Raw genomic sequence first — 14,984 nt, 5'->3', positions numbered from 1 at the left:
TTTATTTTCATCTGCAAAAAAAAAAAAAAAATGTACATACACGCAGGCATTCGCACACGCACTCACGCGCACAAACGAACGGAAAGAAACTGAGGAAAAAGAAACGCTCGCACTCCTCCGTGTTGCCGTAGCTTTCACTCTTTCTCTCCGCAAGAAAGAGGTCGCGCCAATCGCATTTTGCGACTCAAGAATTCGCGCGTGGTGCTTGGCGACGCACCTAAAAAACAACAAAAACTAATCTCCCACGACGGCATGTCTTCTCAGGGAGGTCTGAACGTGTCGTAGGGAACATTACCACTTCGGGTAATGACGTCAGCAACCTGGAGGTAAAGCGCGTTCTTCCCGAATTTATGCGCTCAAAGCACGCCGTCGTCTGGGAGTGCTTCGTCCCGTAATACTTGTCCCTGGTAGCCTGGATTTAACACGCTTCTTCCCTTAGCATTTCGCGTTTTCCTCGCTCAATAGTGGAGGAAAGAACAAGAGTGTCATCTTACGCTCTAAGCCTGAAGGGGAGTAAAACAGGTGTAAATGATAGTCATTGGGACTGACTGCGTTGCCGTAGCCATTAATTCCTCGGGGACTAACCATTACCTCCATAGGAAACTAACATCCTCTCGCGAGCTAACTGTTCGCTGTGAGGATTAAGTGGGGTTAGTTCTACTTCGCCCTGTCATGGCTTGGAGTGTAGAGCATAAAATGGTGGAAGCGAGACACCTTATACATCGAGCATCGACTCGCGGCGTTTGCTCAGTGACACGAAAAACTGTTCAACAATGAACCACCATTTTCATGGTGTTACGGTAAATTAGGTTGCTTAAAACACTTTACTATGTACTCATGAATTCGCTGTTTACAGCCGTTTTTACAGGGCTTTTGTGTTAATATTTTTGGCCCATATTCATATACTACCCTGTAAGCAAAGTATTGCATATTTTCTTCACGCAAAAAAGTACAAAGTTGTTCCAAAGATTTTTTTTTTTCGCGCTACAAATGCACAATACGAAAAGTCATCAGGGAATAGCTTTCGTACTCAGCCACAAAGAAAAGGCGACCAACTACCGTTCGAATAATGTGGATTTCACGACGTTGCATGGATAAGAGGAAAAACATGCCGTAAGGCATGGAAGTTCGTAAGAAACCGCTCAAAATGATGCGATCTTCTTTTGCCCCCAGAGACATTTTGAAAGGGTACGACAGCACAATACCAAACTCCGACGGCGCCCTCTGTCATAAAAGAACTGATTAAAATCACTGTGTTAGAATTCCCTGAAAGCAAAAAGGACGCGTAGAAATGTTAAATATTGGGCAGAACCTAAAAGCAAAGTTAAGGATAGGATACAGTGAGGTATAAGGCACTCCATTTGCCACTCAAGCGCAGCGTCAGTGCAACACTATGTACAGAAACGAAGTCAAAACTATAGGTAAAGGACAGAGGTTAGTTTAGTTTGCTTCGATGAAATATATATAAAAAAAGAAGAGTCCATGCTAGGATTAGGGAGTGAAATTTCCGCCTATTCATACAGCTACACAGCTGATAAACTTTATTATCTCTTCTTTCTTTACATTAAAAATCGTATATATCTTTTAGCCGACAGATACTGTCGAAATACTATCCACGTCGCCCACAGAGAACGTGTCTCCATCAAGTGACCTTCAAATGCCCGCCAGTCTCGAGAGAGGACGAAGCGAGCGAGGCGGACTAAGCCGCACGAAAATAAGAACGGCCTCGAATAAAAAGACTACCCGATTTACAGAGGCGAAAATGCAAGGAAGTTTTTCACTTCCGAGCCAAGAAAAGACTATCTGAAAACACTGCGAGGCAAAGCTTTTGGCGCTCTACGACTTGACGTGCAAGGTTCCTGCGTGGACGTCTGAAAAAGTGTAGACACACCGATTCTGCCAACGAAGAGCCGTTTCCGTAGTAGCTCCTGCCTCGTGGCATGAAAATTTGGGGCAACCCACGAATGCCGAATGTGAGCTGAAAGTAGGCTGTAAGTGTCTTCGGCCTCCGGTGCGGCACGCCAGGTGTGCCTCAAAGCATATCGCAGGGTGATGGACGTTTTCAACATTGAGCCTTCTCGGGTGCCCTCCCGTTCTACGGTGCCCAACGAGGCGAGGCTGAACCGAAAACTGTGGTCTTTTTTTTTTCAGCGCCCCGTTCCGATGTGTTTACAAAGTGTCCAGCAACAGACCGGAACGCTTCTGGATCAGTCCATAAATCGGAATAGCTTCCTTAATACACTCCGACGTCTAGGCGCAACGTCAGACTGCTCGAAACGCGGGAACTTCACGCCTCGTTAACTCATTATACGAAGGGATTTCCGGACTGGATCTCTTACAAAGAGTTGATCCTCGAAATATTCCACGTTGTAATGCAACATTAAAATTCCCCCGCACCCATAGTCAGGTTGCACTGAACTGCTTTGCAGCTCTAAAGATTCATCAAATTCATTTGTTCACATGGAGGAGCAACACTTTGGATTACTTCCTTGAGGCTTAACAAGCGCGTATATGCGTGCCATGATCTCTCCGTGATACTCCTTTCATTTAATACTCTTCGTTAAGAAGTTCGCGAAATAATAATTAAAACAAAAGACGGCCAACAACACGGGCATCTCGTCCTCTCAGGCCACGGCGCCGCATGATCCGCCGGCGGCGCCCCTGAAGAACGCTTTAGAGCATCTGCGCGTGCGCAGTGAGAAGGCATCTACGGCGAGAACGGCAGTCTTTCACGCACAGAGTCAAGACAAGAACGAGTAGAAAACGAAACAAGAACGCAACAAAAAACGACCGGGCACACAACAGTCTCCTGTCCAACAAGGCATTTGCTCACTCGTCGCAGCCACGTCTTCTGATCGTCGCTAGGGACGACGCTTTCTTCGTCTTCTTCGTCTTCATTTTTGACACATTCTCTCGAAGCTGGCGAGTTGGATAAGACGCAGCTGTCCTCAGCCGCGCATGCGTGCACACCGGAGGGTGAGTTGCAGTACGACATGCTCACTGCAAGCGCACGTTGACTTTCCGCAGGCCGTGCTGCAGGAATGGGTTCACCGGCTTGTCCTCCTCAGCGATGACCAGGGATGATGCGTTATTGGTCGCCGGCGACGGTGGCTCGCTACTGCTGTTGCCATTGACGCTGCCGTTGCTGCTAGTGTTTTCAGGTTTGGACAGCGTCGACGCCGGTGTGGACGTTGTCGAAGATGGAGCGCTGGACACAGGCGTGGCAGGACAGCTCAGGGTGGCCGTCAGAGGTTTAGGCTGGAGAGTCCTGCGAGAGCGAGAAAATTAGGTTAATAAACTGTTGTGATATGTGCATAGCACCCACTGGATGAACAGCGGTGTGCTTTTATTTTCTTTCCCCATACAGAAGAAAAGAAACTAACCGAGCTGGTACTTTCCCCACCACAAGACTTGCATAAACTGATCTGCTTGCTTGTAAAATCTCCGGGCAAAAAAGCTGAAACGAAGACCACATGCTGCCTTTTCTGCACTCGAGAATTTAATTATTTCGGCGAAAACGAATTCGAGATTATTTCTTTCTGCTAACTAATTGCTCAATCATGTCACTGCTCAGGTCGTGTCTAAAGTGCTTTCTACACCCTTATATAACGAGCCGTATTCAAAATGCGCTACAGTCCAACCCCGATACATCGAACTATAACAGCGTTGTGATAATCTCATTTTTATAAACAAGGCAGTACATATGCCCATCCGTAGCCTACTCGCAAACAACGTAAGGTTTATTTAGGGAAGCTAGCCCGTTTTGCTCTAGTTTAGCTGAGAAAGACGTTCAGCATCGGAATCAGTAGAGGAACCAGCCCCATCCACCACAAATAGATTGCTGCCCATCACATTACAGCGGATTTCAAGGTATCCTGGGCAGCCAGGTAAAACGCGAAGATCTATATGGCATATACCAGCTGTACCCAGCTCAACATACTCTACGTCCACCGGGCACAGCGGACGCGTTCTTTCCAGTTGCCCGCACATGACGCGTCATTATCATTACCCTTGTACTATAACGTGTCTTTAGCACAGTCCACCGCTCACTAGGTGTTGTTGGGCCTAACCTGCTTCACATCGGAGCAGCGGACAGAGCTTCGGAACTGCCTGTTAATTTATGTCTAGCCCTGCTACCTGTGCACTGTACAAACAGAATAGTAAATAATTAAAAGGCCCAGCTGATTTCCGCATGCTGTTGTCAGCAAATCGATCGAAGAACGCCAGACGCTGCTCACACTTAGTTGGTTAGGATGGCTTCACCTTACGAGAGCGATGTGGCTGGGGAAATTAGCGCAAGAAATCAAAGCCCACCCTCAAGTACGTATCCCATTCTCGCCTCATCAGATTGTGCAATAATTCTAGAACTGCCCAAGGCCGCAGCTGATAGTCTCCACGAGCGGAAAGCGATCGAAATAATGATAGAATCAGCACGTTCGATATATATCGAAGCTACCATAAAACTACCGGCTGGGCGCCTTCTACCTTGAAAAACAGGAAGGACGTTTACCTTTCACGAGAAAACAATGTTATCTACACGACCTTATATCGGCGCAAAAAAAAAAAAAACTTTGCCGGTAATATTAATGCATGCGGGTGCAACATGCGGCATGCATGGCGCTGCACCTTGAGCATTTTTTGAGGAAGCTGATCTAAGGGGCACAATCATTTCCAACAGGAAAGAAAAACGAATAATAAGTTTTTAATGTATGTATTGTGCACAAATCGTTCTCGAGGTCACACATACCTGTGTCCCGGTAAAGTGGCGTCACCGTTCTTCATGAGAAGCTGCCGTTTCCAGACAGGCACGGAGGTCCACTTCTTGGCTTCAGCTTCTCTCTATCAGATAGCAGGCGGAAAAAAATGCAAATGTAAAATACATTTTCGCTGATCATGGATGCCATCAAATCACGAAACTCACTTGTTCTTAGCGTCTTGCTCAGCTTAAGCACAATGTTTTCAGGACATGCGCAAATTTGAAAGCTCGACAGAATGCCACCTTGGGCTTGTTGGTCAACATATTGTAAGTTCGAGTTAACGTACTGTAAGTTGTTTTCGTCCGCCTTTCACATGCATCATATTGATTAGATCGTATTTGAACAACTGATTCGGCAAGTCGAGGTGAACCGCTTTGCCTTTGCTTGAGCATTTTCTTGAAGTATTTATTGTTCCACATCACTTTTATGCCATGGAGCCTCGTCAGAGTGGACTCGCATTATTCTGAACAATATTTCGAATCAACTAAATCTGTTGTAACATCACGACATAATTATTAAATATAAACACGGTGGCTCTATTTATCAAGATATACTTTGTTTTCCGGTACATAGTTAGTATCTGTGCAATGAATTTCGGTTAAAATACGTTTGCTTTAAACCTGGTCGTCAGCAGGGAGAAATTTCACCTGCCAATAGAGTCTTTAGGTTGTCAGAAATTAGCAAACAAACATTTTCTTGTCAAAAAATAAATCTCTTTTTATACGTACAAAATACATTAAAAAACCCATCAAACCCCTTTCCCTAGAACTCTCGGCTTGAAACTAGTCAAGCGTGTTGAATTCAGCAAACGGACACCCCTGTTTCACCAGTATATAACCCGGCTTCCATGACGCCACTGCGAACGTCCTCTATGTTTCTTCGACAGGCATAGTACGAGGCGTTATGGGTTGCAGAGCCTAGCGTTATTCGTGGAAACTTTCAGCATTCCATCACAAATAAAAGTACTGAAAAGGCAGCCACCACTAGCTGTGCTCGCTTGCATATCGAAGTTAATTGCACCGTACTAGTGATTTTGCTATATAATTTAGCATGCTGAAATGTCGCGGACGTAGTCGGATCACGCCTGGATTTGTTGGTTCTTGCAAATACTCTTATGCACAGTCTGCACACCGCGCGGAATTTCACTTCTTAAGCACTTTATGTATAGCCTTGAAAATACGGTAATTGTTTGCGTCGAAATTTAATTACATTTTCAAGCCTGTTAAAGCGGGATACTAAGCGCCCTAGCTTTGTGCCTTTTTAACGTCTCCTTCGCAACTGACAAGGGACAAATTCTAAGAGGAACGTAGTCAATCACAACATTATGCCAAAGAGATACTGTTGTCAACCCATCTTCAGTAGTTCAAAACTTGTGCTATGGAGCCACGCGGCGATGTGCCGCGCAGAAAATTCGCCTTTGGCGACCACGGATTGCACTATTAAAGGCCGATAAGAACGAGAGCTGTACCAGTCACGTTGTCAGAAGTTGAGCATGACCACGCAGGGCATGTCCTATGAATTTTCATTGCAGCATGCGAAAGTGGATAACATTTTAGAGTGAAACCACAAAGACAGACTCTGATGAGCTCAAAAAAAAAAAAAAGAAGAAACGACTCGGGCTCAGCCCGGCTGAGACCTATGGTGTACAGAACTGAAGCTCGATTAAGTATGGTCAGACACGGTTTGCTGCGGTTTAACTCCTCCAAGGCTGTCTGCGTACGTTAAGGAAGCGCAGCCGAAGCAGTGGTTCCAGCACGCAACTCCTCCTCGCTGTCGACGAAATTCAAGGACACCGCAGCCGAGTCTAAAGGACACGAAGGTGTCAAGGGCATTTTGGAGGGCGAGGACCCAGGAGGCGAGCCAGATGAGCAGCGGTGGCGGTGCAGGGAAAGAGTAGGCAGGGGACAAGAAGGCTTTATGGTGTATTGTGTCTGGCAATGTTGAGTATTTGTAGTTATATCTACCGGTACGAATAAAGTTTGTCATATGTGTGAAGAAGAAGAAAAGGAAGAAGAGAAAGTAGTAGAAGAAGACGCGAGCGCCGCACCTGACGTCAACTGCAGGCGTCAGATCACCTTCGTGAATGGCAGCAGGTTATAAAGCTAACGCCCTAAGAACGAGTTGGAGAGAAGCAGACTAGAAACCAGAAATTTCTCGAGATAAGCGGATACACGACATCTTAGATATCGCCGCATCCGATCAAGCTGCACGTTTTACGTTGCCCTCTCTCGCTGTGCATCTCATGTCTTCGTTGAGCGTCCGTTTGTGCGCAATGGGTCCAAACACACCGTTATCCCTTTAGTTTCTTAAAATGCGTTAAAGATGAGAGACAGTGTGACTAATGAACTTAGTCCACCCCCAATTCTAGGTTGGAAGGTCCTTAAATGTGTGTGGACAGTCGAGATTTGGACGCTTTCACACAGCACTATGTCGGTTGGCGAAGTCAAGTAGACTGTCATTTATGTTGGCCAGCAAGTGAACTCGGAAGTTTTCGGCAATGAAGCATTGCTACACTCATCGTGGAGAAAGTTTTATGGACAGTTATTGTCGCAAAAAGTAAAAGAAAGGAAGAAAAGGTGCCTTGGCAAAAATGTGCGCATCCCACCTGCAGGGCCTCCTCGGCCTCCTTGCGAGCCTTCTCGGCGGCCTTCTTAGCCAGCATCTGGCGCTTCCAGGCAGGGATGACGCATCCATTGTTGTCCTTCTCGGGGATCGTGTCCACGAAGTTGGTCGCCTTGATTTGCTGCAGAAGCTCCTCAGCTTTCTTCTTCTCCTGCGACCGGGAAAAGGGTGCTCCTGGTTAAGTACGAAGCTAGAGTGCATGCCTTGATGCCTTCGCCTACGGACCAGCATTAACCTGCGCGGTACTATTCACTCCTTACACTATTCTTAGCCCCTCGCGGGTGGATGATTTTCAAAAGATGAAAATGCAAGATAGCAAACTAGCTTCTGTTGCCGGTTAACTTCCCCGCCTTTCCTCCTTTTCTCCTCCTCCTCAAAAGACAAGACTAGCGTTTCGTTCGCAGCCAGTTATCACACGAAGGTACAAAAAAGATATCCGCTATTAATTCGTGTAAGCCTTTAGGCAGCACACACATGAACCATGAGGTCGATAGCTTGGCGTTGGATGACATATAGGCGCGGAAACCCTTTCACAACATTGTCGCCCTATGTACAGCGCATGCGCCGTTCAGCCACTGCCTGAAACTGACACAATAGCATAGGTTAACTTCAATGAGAGGCCATTGCTTAGTAGATAGCCTCTTGATGACATTAAGCATCAGAATGTCAGACTGTGCGCGGACTGACTAGGCCAGTCAGCATTCACTTCGTGGGTAGCGTTTCAGCTCTGCGGCTATAACATTTATGGCATTTAAAAATGGAGAAGATTCGGTTCTCAGACGCTGCAGGCTGTATTTTTTTTTTTACTGTACCGCAAGCGTATGTTCTGGCCAAAGCACTCTTGTCACGACCTCAGGATATCCTGATGTCCGTAGTCTCAGTAAGCTGTGTGATCAGCCTAGTGGCGAACGCAAGTGTTAGCAATTCTCCCGTCTCAATTCTCTTTCGTTCTTCAGATTCCCACGGTGTGTGCCGCAAGCGAATAAGAACACTTACGCATGGACTGTAATTTTCTTTACTTTACTTTCCTGAGCTTAACGCCCAAAGCGATTCAGGCTATGATGGACGCCGTAGTGAAGGGCTCCGGAAACTTTGACCACCTAGGGTTCTTTAACGAGCACTGACATCGCACAGCACACAGGCTCCTTGTTTTTCGCCTCCATCGAAAATCGGCCGCCGCTGGCGGTATTCCATTTGCATTCTTGGGCAAAGCTAGCAGTCGAGCCCTCTAACCACTGCGCCACAGGAGCGGGGCTGCATGGACGTTAACTGTTCTGTTATAAAAGACGAATTGGTACCTTGAACGTGACAGATCAATGCAGCCGGTGAGCCGTTTTCTACAAAGGAACAGGATGGCACTATGCCCGCAAAGAAATTCGGATTCTTCTCATGGCGTAAGATAGGAACGATTTCGGTATCGGATTAAAAAAAAATTGCAGGACATGAGCGGTGGAAAATGACAGAGAAGAGAGCACACGCGTGTGAAAGCGCTGCATCTCAGCAATATTTTGCAGATGTTTGCGTGGTTTGACGAGACAGATATTAAAGGTCAGTAGCGTTTTGCGTCAGTAAGTTACTTGTACTCTCACCACCTTAGCAACGGGCAAGATAAACCTAAAGCCTATAGCTGCAGTCAAAGATTCCCCCCCCCCCCCTTTTTTTTTTTCACGCTGGTTTTATTTGAGTACGAATCCTAACTGCAGCGGAATATCTGGCCGTCTCTTCCGGCTTGTAAATGATTTTTTTTTTCTGGAAGGCGAATCATATTTAGTTGATGGTTTAATCAGATTTACTGAATCCTTGCCGCAATCCATTCGATTAAAAGAAATGTACAGGAGCGCTTTTTGCATTCCGCTGCCACAGTATGCGAATCTGCGAGTTAGTATCTAGGCATGAATATGTCAGAACGCCATAGCCATGAACCACCTTACCGGAATCCTACAACCATCGGCATAATTACAAGCTGCGCATCATTTACAATGTGCCCGTCTCAGATGTCCCATGCAGCGGGACAAGAGATCTCGTAGGAGCAGGCAGCAGAGTAGGCGCAAAACGTTTTCGTAAGAGGGCTGACATGAGCCATTTCTTAGCCAAAAAGCTGGAGGTAGAAACCAAACTGTGTGTTGGCTTTCAGAAAGACGTAGTGGGATTGTGGGCGGAGAGGTTCCATTTACACAACCCATGGATCTAACCAGCACCCTGCCCCTGCACATACCATCGACCACGTGGTATGTCACAGCATTGCGTCCGCGTACCTTTTCTTCTTCGAGCCTCTGTCGCTCCTCTTTGAGCTTGCGCACGCCATGGACTCCTTGTGTGCCGATGGACTGCTTCAGCTCCTCGATGATAGTGCTCTTCTGCTCGGCCAATGTGCTGCAGGGACTCTTCTGGAGCAGCACGCACCGCTCTGCGAGGAAGGCACGCCAAGCGCTGTCCATCATGCCCCAAACACGGCACGCAAACGACAGAACAATCGTGTTCCGCGAGAATGTGTGCGCGCGTAGACAGAGCACGAATACGCATGCGCATTCGGCCTTTCACCTTTTTATGTATCTTTTTTGTGTCGGCGACAACAAGAGTGACACAACACGTGAGAGCGTCCAAACAACCTGAAGGGCATAGCAGAAGCCCGTCGACACGTTTTGATTGTTTAGAACGTCGTTGTGTCCGATTGGTCACGTCGACGCCGCATAACCGAAGTATGCAGCGCGAAGAGAAGCAAAGAATTATCAGAAAGAAAATGCACGAGCTCTGAACTTTAAAAGTTCTTTTACTTTTTTTTTAACTACCGTCTCAAAGTTACAGTTGGCCCGGGGAGTGCAGACACCGACTGCGCGTGGCTAAAGAGGCTGACTTTTTTCCCGATAACACAATCAATGTGAGCTTGGTCTCCACTGTGCGCGTAGATGACCGAGTTGGTCTTGGTTTTAAATATGAACCTCATTCTTCGGCGATCTTTGGTCATCTAAGCAGCAAGAACACGTCATCGCGATACGTTTCAGAGATATCGATAAGCACTGTTGCGATCGTGCCAAGCGCCTGTGCACTTCTCTGTGCGAGAGGGGACGCACTAACCACAAGATGCTACTGTGTGCATTCTTTCAAGCATCTGTCAGGAACCGATGCTTTTATGAAGCTCGTTAATGAAGTGTGGACGCAGCAGCCGCACATACTTAAAGGTGGCACAAAAATGAACCTGGAGCAGGACGGCACAGAAAGCGGTGCTAAGGGTGATTGATCCTTTGTTTGTAGGACCATTATTTGTTTGGTTTGTAGGGCTTAACGTCCCAACGCGACTTATGCTATGAGAGCCGCCGTAGCGGAGGACTCTGGAAATTTTGACTACCCAGGGTTCTTTAACGCGCACTGACATCGTACAGCACACGGCGCCTTGGTTATCGCCTCCATCGAAAAGCGGCCGTCGCGGCCGGAATTCGATGTCTCTTCCTTGGGCACAGGATGAGGGATCGAATGATTGATTCAGATAGCGAGCTGCGCCGTATTTGAAAGAACAGCCCGCCATTTATGCTGCCATATCGGGTGTGCCAGCTAAATGTAACTAAGTGTTTAAAAAGCACGGAGAGTCTACAATGCGCAATGAAGCCAGCTGAGAGTTGCCCGGCAGTCTATAGAAATTTTGTGCACCAGCACAACAGCTTTCACTCAGACGCTCGGCCATTGTCTATGCGAGTTACACTGTGACCCAGAAAAAACAAAGAAGATGAAATCAATATGCCCTTGGCTGGGTTTCGGTCTTGCGGTGGCCCGAACATCATTGCTGGCCGCTGAATTGCAGAACTATATGTGTGTTTAACTGCAACTCTCTGGCGCTGTGCAGCTGAAGCAAATCGGGAAGCGGCGCATTACGCAGGCGTGGCCAAACAGAGTGGCGCATCGCGCGGAAGGGTCACCTGAGGCGGCCCTCGCTCACATGTTGTATAAACGTTACTGCCTTTCCTGTAATCGACGGTAGATGTTAGCATAAAATGGTTACTTCGCTTTCCTCTAAACGCTTCCTACCTCTATTTTAATTAGGCTTCATTGCTCGCGGTTTAAGCAGGTATGACGGCGACGGCATTGAAATGCGGAACGATGCAGAAGCGCACGTGGCCTCGAAGCGACGCTAGTCTGAGAAGAATGTAGGAGGAGCAGCACTTTTCGTATGATAAAAGATACTTTTAGTTTAGCGTTGTCGCTTACCTCGGCTTCTAGCGCTACCGCGCACTTTCAGCACAGCACGCGCTGATTGGACCCCGCGTGCGGCGTCCGCCGAAATTTGACAGGAATGTGGCGCCATCTGCCGAAGTCGAGGTGATCTGCGCATGCGTGCTTACGCTCGCGCGGTAGCGGTAGGCGGTAGCGGTAAGCGGTAGCGCTAAATAAACGTCTCTAAAGAGGGAAACGCCGTGAGCTAACGCCGCAAACGCAGTGGTGGATTCGATTCCAAATGCCCGAACACGCTTCGAACGGCTACCGCCTCGACCGCCGGCATCGGGCGGTGAGCTACGCGCCAGTGTATGACACCGTGGAATCATCATTGGGGAGGGAGCGGAGAACTCGTTGCGTTAAATCCCGTTTAGTGACAGGATAAAGGGAAATCCTTGCGCGGATTAAGAAGAATAAGTTCCCGGATGTTCGCCCTCGGCTTTCATTCACCTTCACCTCAACTTCATTGACAGCTGGAGCTTTTTTAAACATTTGATGCATGCTTCAAACGGAAGAGACGTCATTCTCGCATCGACGCTGATGCCTCGAGAATCGAAATTTTGCGTAGGCCAGGAAAGAACACGAGGCTCCAGTTGGACTCAGTGGGCAGTGGTCCTGCGGTATGTGACTGGTAATGCATGGCATCGTACATAGCGCATGCGTACGATATGGCATGGTTCCCCCGATATCTTTGGAATCATCGTGGCCGAATTTGAGCTCTGCCTATGCCCAATTAGGGCGTTCTCGACAATTCCTTGGTCCACTCCAGAAATGGACTGGTGCTACCTCAAGATTTAGTTTGCCCAATTCAAGAGCTGAGTTCAGCCACGTACAAAACCGACTTTGCTTATCCTAATTATGAATTCCCCGCCCCTGACGTTTGGGAGGCCCACCACCAAAATTAGGTCGGAAAGTTCCTAAATATATCAATGAACAGTGAATATTTTCACGCTTTCGAACGATGCCACATCGGCTGTTAGAGTCAAATCATTTCTCATGCTTTTATTGTGCCAGTTCCTGTCTAAGGTTTATAAAAATACATTACGTAAACGTTAGCTAGAAGTCCGTTGTGTTTTAAGACGATATACAACTTCTGCATGGGCGCTGTATTCTTCAAGCCGATACTTAAAATACTATATCTAGTGTTTGGTAATTATTTGTTTGCGGAACGTAGACATTCTGCAGACCAAGCAACGTGACTCCCTACAGCACCCCCTACCCCTCTCCCCCCACCCCTGGTCGGTTCCACTAGGCCAGGAGCTGTCGTCTTTTAATATCTTGGTTACATTTAGCTGGGACACCCGGTATAGTCATCACATAAAACGTTGCCACAAAATTCATTCGCTAGCGCGGCGCAGTTGTAGACCAAGCTATGCAATGAGAAAACACAAATGTTGGCTCGAGTCTGCTATGCTACGGCGCCATTGCGCAGAAGCTTTACATGTAGAAAAGCAATGGGGAAGTTACAACCTTTTACGTTTGCCGAGAGGCGCGCGTGTGCCCAACACTCTTCGGTCAAGAAATCCTAAACGGCAGAATATTTAAGCACAGTTCACAGAGTGCACATACCTGTACGCAGAAAGCAAATGGAGGAGGCTCTAACTCACCTAGTGTGCTGGGCTTGTCTGTCCTTTTAAGCTGGACGTTTTGAAGCTGCTCCTTGGTGATGGAGAATGCACCTCCATTCGGCTGAGGCGAGCACGGGGTCGAAGGTATTGACCGTGGCAGGCTGTTGGTACTGCAGTTGCTGCTGACGTCTCCATTCACCGCTGAACTGCTGCTGTGAATCTTCTCGTCACAGAGTGACGGTGTCGGTGACTCGTCCCCGTTTACACTGCCACTGCTTACGCTGCCTCCGCTTACACTGCCATTGCCCACTTTCGTTCCGTTTAGGCCGTTAAGTCCGTTGAGCCCGTTGTATCCGGCGCTGTGTCCATTTACGCCATTGTGCTGTCCGCTGCCTATGCCGTTGAGTCCATTGAGCGCTTTAGCAAGGTTGCCAACACTGCCGTTCGAAGGCAGCGTCAAGGAATGTGGACTGATGGTTCCCTGATTAGGGGACGCGCAAGGACTGTCGATAACTCTTCCCAGGTGTTTTTTCATGACTGTATTTTCAACCTTGAATTCCTTGTTCAACATGAGCGACTTGGGTTTGTTGGAGACAGTCTTCAGGTACTCGGACGGTTTGAGGTTCGTGTCCGAGTCTGGAGGCTGCATGAACTGCGGCGGGATGAAGGATATGGGCCTCTCGAATAGCCTTGGTAGTGTCCTCTCTTCGCTGTGCGCCGTGCCTGCCGAAGATGCGGAATCATCTGTGTCCGCGTTCGATGACGTCTCCGAGCGGCAGAGCTCACCACTGATGCTGGTACTGAGGGCGCTTGACAATGGTCGCCTTAGCGTACTCTCCGTGGACCGGATGTCGAAGCTCTTGGGCAGCGGTGGCGGAGGCGGCGGTGTGGACACGGCGCTGCACATGGGTGGTGGAGGTGGAGGGGGTGAGGGCGTTGTAGAGGTCGTAGAAGACGTGGAAGTAGAGTCTGCTGCCGCTTGAGACACCGGCCTGAGCTCCTTGACCACCTTGTCCTCTTTGTACGTGGACACAGTGCAGATGGTCTCGTAGTCCGAGTCGCTGCTGCTACTACTGCTACTGCTGTGTTCAGCGACGGAAGCATTACTGACACTGGCCGAAACAGCTGGCGTCGGCGCGGAAGCAAGCTGGAGAGGCGGCGTGATTAACGATAGAGTGGATGAGGCTTTCTTCATGCCGTTTTCGAAAGGCTTTTTTACTTGGCCTCGTGGTTGGCCCGGTGATGAAGTGGCGCCTGATGACGGCTGAGGCTGGTACTGTTGCTGATTCTGCTGCTGGTGGTTCTGGTCAGAGTCCAGAAGGTCGGCCAGCGAGGAACACTTGTTGCGCAGCGGAGGCGACGCGTGCGGCATATCGCGGAGCAGCACAGATCCTGGGGTGGGCCGCAGGATGGCCTGCGACGGAAACTACAAGAAACAGAACGCTTGATGCGATGATGGAGTTCAAATAAGCATAGTATACAGTACCTCTTCAAACTGATATTTGAGTTGGAAGAACACTATCTACGTTTACTTTAGAATAAGCGGAATAGACACACTATATCTATGCGCAATTGTACGTAAAGAAAATCTGTACCGTCTAAAAGAAAAGAGCCAGCAAGTGGGTAGGTGGGCCACAGAAGCAGAATGAATCCGTTCGAGCAGTAAAATGTCATGAGTAAAGAGCAATTGAGTATAGCTAACTGGTGCATTCAGCTATCACACGTGGCTCATGATAGCCTGCTAGTGTTCAATGCTCAAATGCTAGCATTTCAAATGGTCTTGTCTTTTTACAAAATTTGCGTTCTTTCTGATCACATTGTATGCTTACAA

The 14,984-nt window shown here is 48.0% G+C and overlaps 1 protein-coding gene across 1 annotated transcript in view; it reads right to left on the bottom strand.

Moving 5' to 3' along the window:
• Positions 1 to 14,984, bottom strand: part of LOC146196540 (uncharacterized) — a 169,010-nt gene continuing 154,026 nt past the window's right edge. Inside the window, exons 7-11 of the mRNA XM_084598285.1 lie at positions 13,193 to 14,579; positions 9,635 to 9,786; positions 7,363 to 7,530; positions 4,748 to 4,839; positions 1 to 3,268 (exon numbers count right to left, since the gene is read on the bottom strand). Coding sequence (XP_084454411.1) covers positions 2,998 to 3,268; positions 4,748 to 4,839; positions 7,363 to 7,530; positions 9,635 to 9,786; positions 13,193 to 14,579 — 2,070 coding nt within the window. The 3' untranslated portion in view covers positions 1 to 2,997. The remainder of the gene's footprint in view (positions 3,269 to 4,747; positions 4,840 to 7,362; positions 7,531 to 9,634; positions 9,787 to 13,192; positions 14,580 to 14,984) is intronic.

Source organism: Amblyomma maculatum, chromosome 3 (genome assembly GCF_055883805.1).
Source record: "Amblyomma maculatum isolate TAMU_Amacu chromosome 3, ASM5588380v1, whole genome shotgun sequence".
Classification (NCBI taxonomy): domain Eukaryota; kingdom Metazoa; phylum Arthropoda; class Arachnida; order Ixodida; family Ixodidae; genus Amblyomma; species Amblyomma maculatum.
Note: the sequence above shows the minus strand (reverse complement) of the source record. Positions and strands in the feature narration are given on the sequence as shown.